This window comes from Mesoplodon densirostris, chromosome 3 (assembly GCF_025265405.1).
Source record: "Mesoplodon densirostris isolate mMesDen1 chromosome 3, mMesDen1 primary haplotype, whole genome shotgun sequence".
Taxonomy (NCBI): Eukaryota; Metazoa; Chordata; class Mammalia; order Artiodactyla; family Ziphiidae; genus Mesoplodon; species Mesoplodon densirostris.
This window is the reverse complement of record NC_082663.1, coordinates 134,427,129-134,442,671: the sequence shown is the minus strand read 5'-3', so window position 1 is coordinate 134,442,671 and position 15,543 is coordinate 134,427,129. Positions and strand designations below refer to the sequence as shown.

Here is a 15,543-nt window from a genome sequence, read left to right as displayed (position 1 = left end):
ATAGAATGCCCTAAAATACTTCACTGAAACAATGTGCAGGGATGCTCCCATCCACCACCCCCTCCCCCAGTTCCAGGAGAAAAATCAAGTGAAGTAATAAGGACAAGTTTTCTTATCCTATAACTTTCTACTCAAGTCCAGTATCAAAAGTACCACCTGCAGGGCACAAGCTAGAAAGCTAACATTGCCTTCAAACATCACTCAAAAAAGCCTTCTGAATTACGTAGTCTGTCACTATGTTTAAAGCTGATTTCTCATTGCTAGTTGCAAATACATAAAATATACCCAGAGGCTCAAGAGAGATGGGGAGAGCTTTATAAATATCCATATAAAACTAGCAGTTGTACTTCATATTTCAATAATTCAATGACAAATCATAAAAAGCATCTGTCTTTAATTTTTGTTGGTTTTAGGAAATAAATGGTAAAATATATACACTGTGGAGTCTTAATACCACCATCATAGAGTGTGAATGATGGTCCGGTTGCGAAGCTCCTGGATATACTCTTTGGCGTGGGTGACTGCTGTCTTTGGTGCCTCAGGTGGAGGTGGAGGGCCTTCCACCAACTTCACAAAATAATGGCAAAAAACCTTCTCCATAATCCCAAAGCGACCTCTGCCATGGTATCGGATGCGTTTCAGGTACTGGCCTCGCCCTGAGGTGGACTGAGCTAGACAGAGAAGAAAAAGAAAATTATAGGAAACAACTATATCCACAAGATTACAGCTTGATCAGCTGAGCAATTTCTGCCCTTTCCTCAGTTGGATTCTAAGACTACATGAGCTCACAGGCTGGCTAGAGCAGGTTTGTCTCAAGACAAGTATCTCCTGAGTCCTTCCTTACTAAGGACCAGGCTCTACTACAGGTGCTGGAGAAATAGGAGTGAACAAGAATAGCAAGGGCCCGGGCTCTGTGCAGTGCACACTCTAGAGGAGAAAGAGAGAAAACAAACATGATCATTTTAGTTAGTGACAAGTGCTACGAATAAAAGAAAACAGTGATGTGAAAGAGACTGATGGGGTGTTGGGAGGCAACTTCAGACTGGGGGGTGTCAAGAGGCATCCTTGAGGAAGAGACATTTGATCCAAGACCAGAATGAATCATTCATGCAAATATCTAGGGGCAAGGTGTTCCAAGAAGAGGGAACAGCAAGTGCAAAGGCCCAATGGTAGGAACATACTTGGCTTGGTTCAGGAACAGAACCTGATGAAGCATAGTAAGCAAGGGAAAGAGTGATACAAACAAGGGGACAAGATCAGAGATGAAGGCAAGATTACACAGAGCCCTAGAGGCTGAGGGAAGACGTTCTGATTTTATTCTAACTGTATTATATTCTAACTGTTCCTTTGGAACCAATGATTCCCAAATGCTGTCCTCAGGCTACTACATCAAACTAACTTAGGGAACATATTTAAAATGCTGATGCTGAGATCCCATCTCTAGATACTCTATATTTGGGGTGGGCTTTGAAAATTAAATCCTGAGCAAACAACACTACGCCCCACCCCAAGCAATTCTGATTCACAGCCAGGCTTAGGAACTCCTGTATCACATCTGTCCCCTCATCTCCCCTCCCTGATTCAACATGTCAAAGTTTGACCCTGCAAAATTTGAAGAAACATTTTAAACAGTACAAGAAGAAATCTGTTCACCCACAGTAAATCAGGGTAGTAATTACCTTCTACTACCTTCTGAATTTACTTAGTCTTATGTTTTTAGTTAATTTAATAAGCCTTTTAAAAAGGCAAAATCTATAGCATATGTAGCAAATTAATTCACTTCAATACTCACCATTCTTTTACTGTGACAGAACTTTATATTACAGGGACCATATCAAAGTATGTGCTCCACAACCCTCTAACTACAAACCTCTCATGAAATAGTTTCAACAGAAGCACCCTAGCTTTGCCAAAGAGAAAGCTAAGGATGAAAGTGATTAAGAAAACTGCCTAGGGGGCTTCCCTGGTGGCGCAGTGGTTGAGAGTCCGCCTGCCGATGCAGGGGATACGGGTTCGTGCCCCGGTCTGGGAGGATCCCACATGCCTCGGTGAGGCTGGGCCCGTGAGCCATGGCCGCTGGGCCTGTGCGTCCGGAGCCTGTGCTCCGCAATGGGGGAGGCCACAACAGTGAGAGGCCCGCGTACAGCAAAAAAAAAAAAAAAAAAAAAAAAAAAAAAGAAAACTGCCTAGGGTCTCAGTGAGATAAGGAGAGAACTACTACCCTTTTATCAACTTCATCTACTGGCATTAAAGAAATGAATATAAGAAATTCCAAAGATGGGGGTGGGGGACAGGTGGGTGAAATGGGTGAAGGGAGTCAAAAGGTACAAACTTCCAGTGATAAAATAAATAAGCCATGGGAATGTAATGTACAGCATGGTGACTATAGTCAATAATACCGTATTGCATATTTAAAAGTTGTTAAGAGAACAGATCTTAAAAGTTCTCATCACAAGAAAAAAAATTCTGTAACTATGTATGGTGACAGATGTTAACTAGACTTGTAATCACTTTACAATACTGAATCATTCAGTTGTACACCTGAAATTAATATAATGTTATACATCAATTACACCTCAATAAAATTTTTTAAAAATTTTTCCAAAGAAAAAGCAGCATTACACAAATCACTTTATAATAAAGTACTACCAGGTGCCCTGAATCCACTTGTCAGGAGGAATCCTACAAACAAAAACAGTGACACTGGGAAGAGTGTAGAAACTTCTAAAAAGATTTTACAAACACGATAGCTAATTTTATCCAAAACTGCTACTCTACCCAATTTGAGCACCAATTTCCAAATACCCTGAGAATAAGGAAGTATCAAAACTAGCTAACTGGGGCCTCCCTGGTGGCGCAAGTGGTTGAGAGTCCGCCTGCCGATGCAGGGGATACGGGTTCGTGCCCCGGTCTGGGAGGATCCCATATGCCGCGGAGCGGCTGGGCCCGTGAGCCATGGCCGCTGAGCTTGCGCGTCCGGAGCCTGTGCTCCGCAACGGGGGAGGCCACAACAGTGAGAGGCCCGCATACCGCAAAAAAAAAAAAAAAAAAAAAAAAAACTAGCTAACTGTGCAGGACTACATAATCTATCAAAACACAATGATCAACCCTATCAGGGTCTATGTTAACTACCATTTTCCTTCCATCTCTCCCAAAACACATAAGACACTCAATACCTGCTAAATGCCAGTTATGATTTCCTCCTTAATCCACAAAATATCATCTGTTTACCTTTATGCATATAATGCTATCCCTTTTTTATGTCAAAACAAAAACATTAATTCTTCTGGAACACCAGGATTCTTTAACACTCTGGGATGGGAATACCCAACACAGCCACTCGGACATCTGAATGAAATCAGTGCTTAGAATATAAATTCCAAATTGGTTTTTTTTTTTTTTTTTTGGCCGCACCGCACGGCATGCGGGATCTTAGTTCCCTGACCAGGGATCAAACCCGTGGCCCCTGAATTGGAAGCGTGGAGTCGTTTCAGACTGCTTTAGTACGCAACCATTTCAATTAAATGAAACAATACATAGACGCCTACTTTCAGGTGAATCTGTTAAGAATGAAACATGGGTGAGGGTAGATCTAAAACTGCTGCCATTCATTCACCCAACATAGAGAAATTCCAAGTTCCTGCTGGGTGTGAAGCTCCATCCTGGGCTCTAAGGATACAGCAGTGACCAAGATATCAAGAAGCCTTTCTGCTTGTCCCAGGCCCCACCCCTGGAGGCCTCCGAGCACAATTTCAAAAACAATGCTTAGAGTTAACAGTCTTAAAACACTGCCTTAATAACATAAATCTCTTACCCAAAAACTTCCTGTGGTTCCTCTTCAATACTGTTTTAACCAAATGCCACAGCTTGCCATGTTCAGCCCTCTGGAATCTAGGCCGTGTTCACCTTTTCAATTTCATCTCCTCTAGGTCAAGCCTCTACTTCCTCTGCACTGTTCTACTCACTGTACCACATACTTACTGCTCATCCCAACCTATGTGCCTTTGGCTTAACTGGTTACCTCACTTTGAAAATTTTTCCTCTTGTACACTCCTTCAGATCCCAAAAGCGTATCTTTAAAAGCCAAAATTTTCTAGAAAATCTCCATGACTATTTTAACCTATACTGACCTCCTCTTCTCTATTCCAACAATATCATTTACCTGTTACTCTTTTTGGTCCCAAACCATATGCTACCTTGTGTAAGTGTTCATGTTTCACCTGTAAAAGTTACTTCCTCAACAAAACTTACACTCCTCTTGTATTGTCCCCAAAGTTCATGCCCCATAAGGAACAGAAATGATTTTGAAATACAACTTCTGCTAATTAATATCATTTTTTCAATACAGATGTCTGGTAAATTTGCTCAAATTCTAAAATAAATTTCAAAGTTTTCCAAGTACATACAATACTAATAGTGTACATGGTTTTGTTCCAACTAGGGAGAACAATTTATGTATTCTTCCAAAGGGCTATTACTGTCAAAGAACAAAACTACTTGTGCTAAATGTTTTAAATTGCTATAAAAGATATACCATCACCTAATTGTGTGCGTGGTATACTCACTGAAGGCACTCAAATACTTTTTGAATGAAAGAAAAAACATAAAGACATCTCCAAAGTGGAAACGACCTTCTAAAGATAATGCCCAAGATAATGCTCTTCTAAAGATAATGCCCAGCAGGTACCATGTATTTAAAATATTGTCAATATTTCCTATTACTTGTATTTAGGTAAATACGAATCTTGACATTTTAACTTTAGAAACTCTCCCCCTTCCCCCTTCATCATTCTTAGCCCAGAAAACTGATTTACAAAGTCAGTCGTTCACTTTCCCTGAAGTGAAGTACTATAGATGCCATGAATCATGAAGCAGTGACATTTTATTAGTCCATGTCCAGTTGTTAAGGCCTGTTCACAGTGTCATTAGTCATCATTGTAAGTTTGAAAAGGAAATGAACTTTCAAGGTCTGTGGTCATGCAACACCAGGTATTAGCTTTAGACTGATGACAAGCATTTGAGGGAATTACCACATAATGAGAACATATGCTACCAAAAATGCAAGTCCCTTAAAATGCCTGTACTTACTTATTTCAGGGGACTGAAAGAGCTATTGCTGAGCCGAAAGAGTAGCCAACAAGTAACTAGTCTTTCAAAGCTCTAAAAGAAGTCTATGGAATAAAATGTCTAGGCCTTTTCAAAGACTGTAAGAAGATAAATCCATTTCCCACATTTTATAGGTAAGAATGAATAGAACTTACCCAGGCCTCTCCCCTGGGGTTTCAGATTCAGTAAGTCTGTGGTGAGGCCTGGGAATCTGTATCTTTAATAAGAACCTCAGACGATTCTTACCAGGGAAGTTTAGCAAATACAGGGATAAAATGCCTGTGTCGTGGTCAGATACTTCATCTTCCTGGGGGTACTCATCTCTTTTTCCTTCATAATGGAATTAGGCAACAAAATACTTAGCAAGTGAGTTTTTAAAATCATAAGACAAATCCAAACTTATTAGCCCTACTTAAGAAAAGAGATTTTGACCCAGAACTATATGAAAGGGAGGTATAGGAGGGGCAGAGGTTTTTCAGCAGAAATGTGCATAAAGAGACCAGTGCATTAAAGGACCATTCGCACGGGACTGGTTAAGTTGATTTTTGCTTAAAGGCAACATTGGACTTTGCTCCTTCATTTGGGAAGACAGGATTACAGTACTACAACTGTTGAAACAGATTTAACACAAATTCCATTTCACTTGCATCTGATTTCCATTATGAAATGTTGCCTATCAGCTAAGAAGCCAATATTCCTATAAAATTGAACAAAATTAAATAAATTTGATTTCATATTCAGTCATGGAGCAGGAAAGGTCACCAAGAGGTTTTAAGCAAACGGTCTTGCTCTTCATTTCATCTCTTCCAATGATTCTGGGTCCTTTTAGCATTATTTATTCATGCTGGTCCCAGAAGAAAATGCTTATGATTAATTACTATGGACTGCATCTTCTGAGTTGCCATTTGATTCCCTTCTGTATAAGAGTATAACTAGTTATACAAGATTCAGCTTTAGGGTTTCCCTGGTGGCGCAGTGGTTGAGAGTCCGCCTGCCAATGCAGGGGACATGGGTTCGTGCCCAGGTCCGGAAGGATCCCACATGCCGCGGAGCGGCTGGGTCCGTGGGCCATAGCCGCTGAGCCTCCGCGTCCGGAGCCTGTGCTCCACAACGGGAGAGGCCACGACAGTGAGAGGCCCACATAACACGCAAAAAAAAAAAAAAAAAAAGAAAAGAAAAAAGATTCATCTTTAAAATAAGATATTTCAGTTGAAAATCATAACTCATTTGAATTTCAGAAGTAGGTGTGGTTGCCAGCATCAATTCCAGGTGAGTTGAGGTAAGATATTAACTAAATCAGAATAAATATCTCCAGTGGACAGGGCCCGCCCCCGCCATCTTGAATTGAGGTGTTCTGAGCAGTGGTCTCTCGCGCACTCTCCACTGAGCCGAAGGACTGGGAACAGCCACCTAGCACGGGGAACTCTGGTCTGAAGAGTGCAAGGTGCAAGGCCTCTGAACTCGGCACCCTATGAGTAAGTGAAACTACACTAAGCACAAAGGAAGAAAAAAAGACTCTGGCCTCCTTGGAGAGCAAGCATCAAGTGCAGTCCCTCCCATCCAATTCTTGAACAGTGGACACATTGTTTCAAGGGCACTGATGACTTCCTGATCCTTCAATGGCTGGCCAGATATGTAGTTGGATCACACCCTGAGGTTACCTTGGCTTTCTGTACAGCTGCCCAGATCTTTCCCAGGAATAGAAGTCTGATCCCTACTCCAGTGTAGAAGCTGGGATGCATCTTATCACTGTGTCTGGAGAAACCATCCAACTGTCAAGCAGAGGGCTGGGTGGATGAAAGGCTCTTGGTGCTGCAGCCAGGAGCCAGTGCTGTGCCTCTGAAGTGGGAGAGCCAACTTCAGGACACGGGTCCACAAGAGACCTCCCAGCTCCACATAATATCAAGCAGCGAAAATCTCCCAGAGATCTCCATCCCAACACCAGCACCCAGCTTCAGTCAACGACCAGCAAGCTACAGTGCTGGTCACCCTATGCCAAGCAACTAGCAAGGCAGGAACACAACCCCACCCATTAGCAGAGAAGCTACCTAAAAACATAATAAGGCCATAGGCACCCCAAAACACACCACCAGAAGTGGACCTGTCCACCAGAAAGACAAGATCGAGCCTCAACCACCAGAACACAGGCATTACTCCCCCCCACCAGGAAGCCTATACAACCTACTGAAACAACCTTAGCCACTGGGGTCAGACACGAAAAACAACGGGAACTACGAATCTGCAGCCTGCAAAAAGGAGACCCCAAACACAGTAACATAAACAAAATGAGAAGACAGAAAAACACACAGCAGGTGAAGGAGCAAGATAAAAACCTACCAGACCTAACAAATGAAGAGGTAATAGGCAGTCTACCTGAAAAAGAATTCAGAATAATGATGGTAAAGATGATCCAAAATCTTGGAAATAGAATAGACAAAATGCAAGAAACAGTTAACAAGGACCTAGAAGAACTAAAGATGAATCAGGCATCGATTAAAAACACAATACATGAAATAAAAAATACTCTAGATGGGATCAATAGCAGAATAACTGAGGCAGAAGAACGGATAAGTGAGGTGGAAGATAAAATAGTGGAAATAACTGATGCAGAGCAAAATAAAGAAAAAAGAATGAAAAGAACAGAGGACAGTCTCAGAGACCTCTGGGACAACATTAAACGCACCAACATTCGAATTATAGGGGTTCCAGAAGAAGAAGAGAAAAAGAAAGGGACTGAGAAAATATTTGAAGAGATTATAGTTGAAAACTTCCCCAATATGGGAAAGGAAATAGTTAATCAAGTCCAGGAGGCACAGAGAGTCCCATACAGAATAAATCCAAGGAGAAATACACCAAGACACATATTAATCAAACTGTCAAAAATTAAACACAGGGCCTCCCTGGTGGCGCAGTGGTTGGGAGTCCGCCTGCCGATGCAGGGGATACGGGTTCGTGCCCCGGTCTGGGAGGATCCCATATGCCGCGGAGCGGCTGGGCCCGTGAGCCATGGCCGCTGGGCCTGTGCATCCGGAGCCTGTGCTCCGCAACGGGGGAGGCCACAACAGTGAGAGGCCCACGTACCGCAAAAAAAAAAAAAAAAAAAAAAAAAAAAAAAAAAATTAAACACAAAGAAATCATATTAAAAGCAGCAAGGGAAAAACAACAAATAACACACAAGGGAATCCCCATCAGGTTAACAGCTGATCTCTCAGCAGAAACTCTACAAGCCAGAAGGGAGTGGCAGGACATAATTAAAGTGATGAAGGAGAGAAACCTGCAGCCAAGATTACTCTACCCAGCAAGGATCTCATTCAGATTTGATGGAGAAATTAAAACCTTTACAGACAAGCAAAAGCTGAGAGAGTTCAGCACCAGCAAACCAGCTTTACAACAAATGCTAAAGGAACTTCTCTAGGCAAGAAACACAACAGAAGGAATATACCTACAATAACGAACCCAAAGCAATTAAGGAAATGGGAATAGGAACATACATATCAATAATTACCTTAAATGTAAATGGACTAAATGCTCCCACCAAAAGACACAGAGTGGCTGAATGGATACAAAAACAAGACCCATATATATGCTGTCTACAAGAGACCCACTTCAGACCTAGAGACACATACAGATTGAAAGTAAGGGGATGGAAAAAGATATTCCATGCAAATGGAAATCAAAAGAAAGCTGGAGTAGCAATTCTTATATCAGACAAAATAGACTTTAAAATAAAGACTATTAGAAGAGACAAAGAAGGACACTACATAATGATCAAGGGATCAATCCAAGAAGAAGATATAACAATTGTAAATATTTATGCACCCAACATAGGAGCACCTCAATACATAAGGCAAATACTAACAGCCATAAAAGGGGAAATCGACAGTAACACAATCATAGTAGGGGACTTTAACACCCCACTTTCACCAATGGACAGATCGTCCAAAATGAAAATAAATAAGGAAACACAAGCTTTAAATGATACATTAAACAAAATGGACTTAGTTGATATTTATAGGACATTTCATCCAAAAACAACAGAATACACATTTTTCTCAAGTGCTCATGGAACATTCTCCAAGATAGATCATATCTTGGGTCACAAATCAAGCCTTGGTAAATTTAAGAAAATTGAAATTGTATCAAGTATCTTTTCCGACCACAATGCTATGAGACTAGACATCAATTACAGGAAAAGATCTGTAAAAAATACAAACACATGGAGGCTAAACAATACACTACTTAATAACGAAGTGATCACTGAAGAAATCAGAGAGGAAATTAAAAAATACCTAGAAACAAATGACAATGGAGACACGACAACCCAAAACCTATGGGATGCAGCAAAAGCAGTTCTAAGGGGGAAGTTTATAGCAATAAAATCCCACCTTAAGAAACAGGAAACATTTCGAGTAAACAACCTGACCCTGCACCTAAAGCAATTAGAGAAAGAAGAACAAAAAACCCCCAAAGCTAGCAGAAGGAAAGAAATCATAAAGATCAGATCAGAAATAAATGAAAAAGAAATGAAGGAAACGATAGCAAAGATCAACCAAACTAAAAGCTGGTTCTTTGAGAAGATAAACAAAATTGACAAACCATTAGCCAGACTCATCAAGAAAAGAAGGGAGAAGACTCAAATCAATAGAATTAGAAATGAAAAAGGAGAAGTAACAACTGACACTGCAGAAATACAAAAGATCATGAGAGATTACTACAAGCAACTCTATGCCAATAAAATGGACAACCTGGAAGAAATGGACAAATTCTTAGAAATGCACAACCTGCCAAGACTGACTCAGGAAGAAATAGAAAATATGAATAGACCAATCACAAGCACTGAAATTGAAACTGTGATTAAAAATCTTCCATCAAACAAAAGCCCAGGACCAGATGGCTTCACAGGCGAATTCTATCAAACATTTAGAGAAGAGCTAACACCCATCCTTCTCAAACTCTTCCAAACAATTTCAGAGGAAGGAACACTCCCAAACTCATTCTACGAGGCCACCATCACCTTGATACCAAAACCAGGCAAGGATGTCACAAAGAAAGAAAACTACAGGCCAATATCACTGATGAACATAGATGCAAAAATCCTCAACAAAATACTAGCAAACAGAATCCAACAGCACATTAAAAGGATCATACACCATGATCAAGTGGGGTTTATTCCAGGAATGCAAGGATTCTTCAATATACGCAAATCAATCAATGTGATACACCATATTAACAAGTTGAAGGAGAAAAACCATATGATCATCTCAATAGATGCAGAGAAAGCTTTCGACAAAATTCAACACCCATTTATGATAAAAACCCTGCAGAAAGTAGGCATAGAGGGAACTTTCCTCAACATAATAAAGGCCATATATGACAAACCCACAGCCAACATTGTCCTCAATGGTGAAAAACTGAAACCATTTCCACTAAGATCAGGAACAAGACAAGGTTGCCCACTCTCACCACTCTTATTCAACCTAGTTTTGGAAGTTTTAGCCACAGCAATCAGAGAAGAAAAGGAAATAAAAGGAATCCAAATCGGAAAAGAAGAAGTAAAGCTGTCATTGTTTGCAGATGACATGATACTATACATAGAGAATCCTAAAGATGCTACCGAAAAACTACTAGAGCTAATCAATGAATTTGGTAAAGTAGCAGGTTACAAAATTAATGTACAGAAATCTCTGGCATTCCTGTACACTAATGATGAAAAATCTGAAAATGAAATCAAGAAAACACTCCCATTTACCATCGCAACAAAAAGAATAAAATATCTAGGAATAAACCTACCTAAGGAGACAAAAGACCTGTATGCAGAAAATTATAAGACACTGATGAAAGAAATTAAAGATGATACAAACAGATGGAGAGATATACCATGCTCCTGGATTGGAAGAATCAATATTGTGAAAATGACTCTACTACCCAAAGCAATCTACAGATTCAATGCAATCCCTATCAAACTACCACTGGCATTTTTCACAGAACTAGAACAAAAAATTTCAAAATTTGTTTGGAAAAACAAAAGACCCCGAATAGCCAAAGCAATCTTGAGAACGAAAAAAGGAGCTGGAGGAATCAGGCTCCCTGACTTCAGACTATACTACAGAGCTACAGTAATTAAGACAGTGTGGTACTGGCATAAAAACAGAAAGATAGATCAGTGGATCAGGATAGAAAGCCCAGAGATAAACCCACGCACATATGGCCAACTTATCTTTGATAAAGGAGGCAGGACTGTACAGTGGAGAAAGGACAGCCTCTTCAATAAGTGGTGCTGGGAAAACTGGACAGGGACATGTAAAAGTATGAGATTAGATCATTCCCTAACACCATACACAAAAATAAGCTCAAAATGGATTAAAGACTTAAATGTAAGGCCAGAAACTATCAAACTCTTAGAGGAAAACATAGGTAGAACACTCTATGACATAAATCACAGCAAGATCCTTTTGGACCCACCTCCTAGAGAAATGGAAATAAAAACAAAGATAAACACATGGGACCTAATGAAACTTCAAAGCTTTTGCACAGCAAAGGAAACCATAAACAAGACCAAAAGACAACCCTCAGAATGGGAGAAAATATTTGCAAATGAAGCAACTGACAAAGGATTAATCTCCAAAATTTATAAACAGCTCATGCAGCTCAATAACAAAAAAACAAACAACCCAATCCAAAAATGGGCAGAAGACTTAAATAGGCATTTCTCCAAAGAAGATATACAGACTGCCAACAAACACATGAAAGAATGCTCAACATCATTAATCATTAGAGAAATGCAAATCAAAACTACAATGAGATATCATCTCACACCAGTCAGAATGGCCATCATCAAGAAATCTAGAAACAATAAATGCTGGAGAGGGTGTGGAGAAAAGGGAACACTCTTGCACTGCTGGTGGGAATGTGAATTGGTACAGCCACTATGGAGAACAGTATGGAGGTTCCTTAAAAAACTAAAAATAGAACTACCATATGATCCAGCAATCCCACTACTAGGCATATACCCAGAGAAAACCATAATTCAAAAAGAGACATGTACCAAAATGTTCATTGCAGCTCTATTCACAATAGCCCGGAGCTGGAAACAACCTAAGTGTCCATCATCGGATGAATGGATAAAGAAGATGTGGCACATATATACAATGGAATATTACTCAGCCATAAAAAGAAACGAAACTGAGCTATTTGTAATGAGGTGGATAGACCTAGAGTCTGTCATACAGAGTGAAGTAAGTCAGAAAGAGAAAGACAAATACCGTATGCTAACACATATATATGGAATATAAGAAAAAAAATGTCATGAAGAACCTAGGGGTAAAACGGGAATAAAGACACAGACCTACTTGAGAATGGACTTGAGGATATGGGGAGGGGGAAGGGTAAGCTGTGACAAAGCGAAAGAGAGGCATGGACATATATACACTACCAAACGTAAGGTAGATAGCTAGTGGGAAGCAGCCGCAGAGCACAGGGAGATCAGCTCGGTGCTTTGTGACTGCCTGGAGGGGAGGGATAGGGAGGGTGGGAGGGAGGGAGATGCATGAGGGAGGGGATGTGGGAACAGATGTATATGTATGACTGATTCACTTTGTTATAAAGCAGAAACTAATAAAAAAAAAATAAATAAAATAAAAAAAAATAAAATAAAATTAAAAAAAAAAAAAAAAAAAAATATCTCCAGTGGAGCAGAAGTTATATGACAAAGTGCAATTTAGATGTTTTTTTAAAATTCTAATTTTTGAAAAACTATAAGGCACAGCTAACATCCCCCAGAATGATTCAGCCTTTTACCTTCCATTTGGAGAGTAGCAGTTCCCATATCTTGAGTTTAAAATATCTTTAGGTATAACAGTCCTTCTTATATGCAGGTTTGGCAGATTGAGAAAATTTTGCTTTGACATCAACATCTGTTTGATTACAAAACTGCTGAGGTTAGCAGTAACTGCAGTAACTCCAGCCACTGCTCTACTTTACTGTGGTGTTAGGGGAGCGGGGGGAGAGCTTTGTAATAACCATTGACCTCTTTCTAAAAGAAGAGCAGTATGAAGGTATGCTACCAAAAAATCCCTTACATTTGTACAGTGTACCAGGCTTCCCAAAACATTTTCACATACATTTAATTTGATGTGGAACAAGCATACAAAGCTGAGATTAATGCTTCAGGATGTAATAACAAAGGGGAACCAACACATCTGGGTCATCTGAGCCTTCGAAGGCCCCTTGGCTTTTATAATTCAACAGATTTTCCATTCTGGTAATTGGAAGACTAACTTATAGGATACCTTTAAGGATTAGGCACCTGGCTTGACACATTATAAATAAAGATTTTTTAAAGTCCACCTGTGATCCTTTATATATCTCCTTAGGGTTGACAATTCATTTTTTAAAAAATCAGTTACATTCTTCCGTAGTTTCATTATGATTAAAGGACCACTCTATATATCATCTTGATATCCATTATTTAATAATTATCAGCAATAGGTTTCATGATCTCAGTCTCATTACAGAACAGGTAACAATAAAGCAGTAAAGTTAGGACCATTTACAACTGACTAACATTAGCATGCTGAAGGCTGAAGAATAAGCTATTACCATCAATTTTCACTGGCAAACACAGTCCAAAGTATTTAGACATCAAAGACTGTTATTAGATGAAGAACTTGGCATCACTGTTGGAAGCCATTTTCCAAAGCTAAGAATATTAAAGATCTTACCTATATATAAATTGGATCTGAATTCCACATTGTGGTCTCTCACTGCCATATCTTGTGCTTCTAAGAGAACCTTAAATAAGGAAAAGAAAGGCATTCATATCGCTGACCTGAACTAAAACAGAATTAAATTTCTCTTTTCTTATTGTTATCTCTATGACTGCTAATCACATGCCTTCCTATTGCAGTCAATTTTAAAAAGAGAATATCAAATTATAACAGTACTAAGGAAAAGGGATACAACAAGCTTTCCTTCCTCAGACAAGAATTGCAAATGCAAAGAACACAGTCCATCCTGCTAAGTTTTAAATGGAATGTGTAAGCTGTAAAGGAGGAGATAACAACACTTGCAGCAGTACCCTTGGTAATGGGCATTATGACTTTGAGTCATAGACTTGTCAAAAAGTTCAAGAAGCTCAAGGGCTAAATCTTATTGAAAATTCTTAAACTTTAGATCCAGAATAACCATTAACAACATCAGACAAGTAGAGAAAATCATACTTGAAAATTTCCTTTAAGAATTATTAAATTTGGGACTTCCCTGGTGGTGCAGTGGTTGGGAATCCGCCTGCCAATGCAGGGGACACGGGTTCAAGCCCTGGTCTGGGAAGATCCCACATGTCGCGAAGCAACGAAGCCCGTGGGCCACAACTACTGAGCCTGAGCTCTAGAGCCCACGAGCCACAACTACTGAGCCCGTGTGCCACAACTCCTGAAGCCCACGCACCCAGAGCCCATGCTCCGCAACAAGAGAAGCCACCGCAATGAGAAGCCTGTGCACCGCAACGAAGAGTAGCCCCTGCTCACTGCAACTAGAGAAAGCCAGTGCACAGCAAGGAAGACCCAATGCAGCCAAAGATAAATAAATAAATTTATTTTTTAAAAAAGAATTATTAAATTTATACTCAAAGGATATTTTGAATTAACTTCCTCCAGAACACATTTTTTAAAATAGGACAATTGTTGTCAGAAATAACAGAAATCAGATCTTTTCCTCCTTTAAAGATGAAGAATGTAGTACAAAGCTGGGTACACAACAGATACTTAGTAACTGCATTCTGAATGGAAATACACGCATTACAATAGAGCCTCTTAGAAGTCTGAATCCAACCACCTCAAATATTCACCCACTAAAAGATCTGACTTTATATGAAAATTAACTGAACTATAGGAAATAATGCTAATATCCCCAGATGTCCTCAACTCAGCTTTTTGAAACAAAAACACTCATGTGCCTAGAATGAGTCAGCACAAATATCAACAGTCACGTGCACCTAGTGAAGCAGCTACATTTAGAGCTAGAAGTGTCTTTAGAGATCATCCAATCCAACCCCACGTAGTTTACAAATGCAAAAAATGGAACCAGACAAGTGTCTTGCCCAAAATCAGGACAGAAACTGTCAGAGGAAAGATAAGACTCCAACTCCCCTGAGTCCCAGTCCAGTGCTCTTTCCACTCAACTAGTTATAAAATCCCAAGCTCTCAGTTGTGGAACTGACAGAAAAAAAAAACTTTTTAAAAAATTTATCAAGCCCCCAATCATTAAAAATAAGATGTATCACTTCACAGACAGACCATAAAATATAAATCACTATCTGGTGCAAATAAAAGCATCTCAGGAAAAAAAAAATACTTAAAGCACAGAACATTCCTAAGGTATAAGGACATTAATAAAACTGAGTCCCCTAAATCTGTATTATATAAACTATGCATTTACACT

General features: G+C 39.7%; 1 protein-coding gene across 3 annotated transcripts in view; it reads right to left on the bottom strand.

Annotated features, from left to right (window-relative positions):
• Nucleotides 1-377: 377 nt before the first annotated feature.
• The window catches only part of MRPL22 (mitochondrial ribosomal protein L22), a 44,289-nt gene continuing 29,123 nt past the window's right edge, over nucleotides 378-15,543 (bottom strand). For all 3 annotated transcript variants that reach the window (XM_060093717.1, XM_060093716.1, XM_060093718.1), the window contains 2 exons: nucleotides 13,827-13,896; nucleotides 378-671 (listed from right to left, as the gene is read on the bottom strand). In XM_060093717.1, coding sequence (XP_059949700.1) covers nucleotides 460-671; nucleotides 13,827-13,896 — 282 coding nt within the window. In that variant the 3' untranslated portion in view covers nucleotides 378-459. The remainder of the gene's footprint in view (nucleotides 672-13,826; nucleotides 13,897-15,543) is intronic.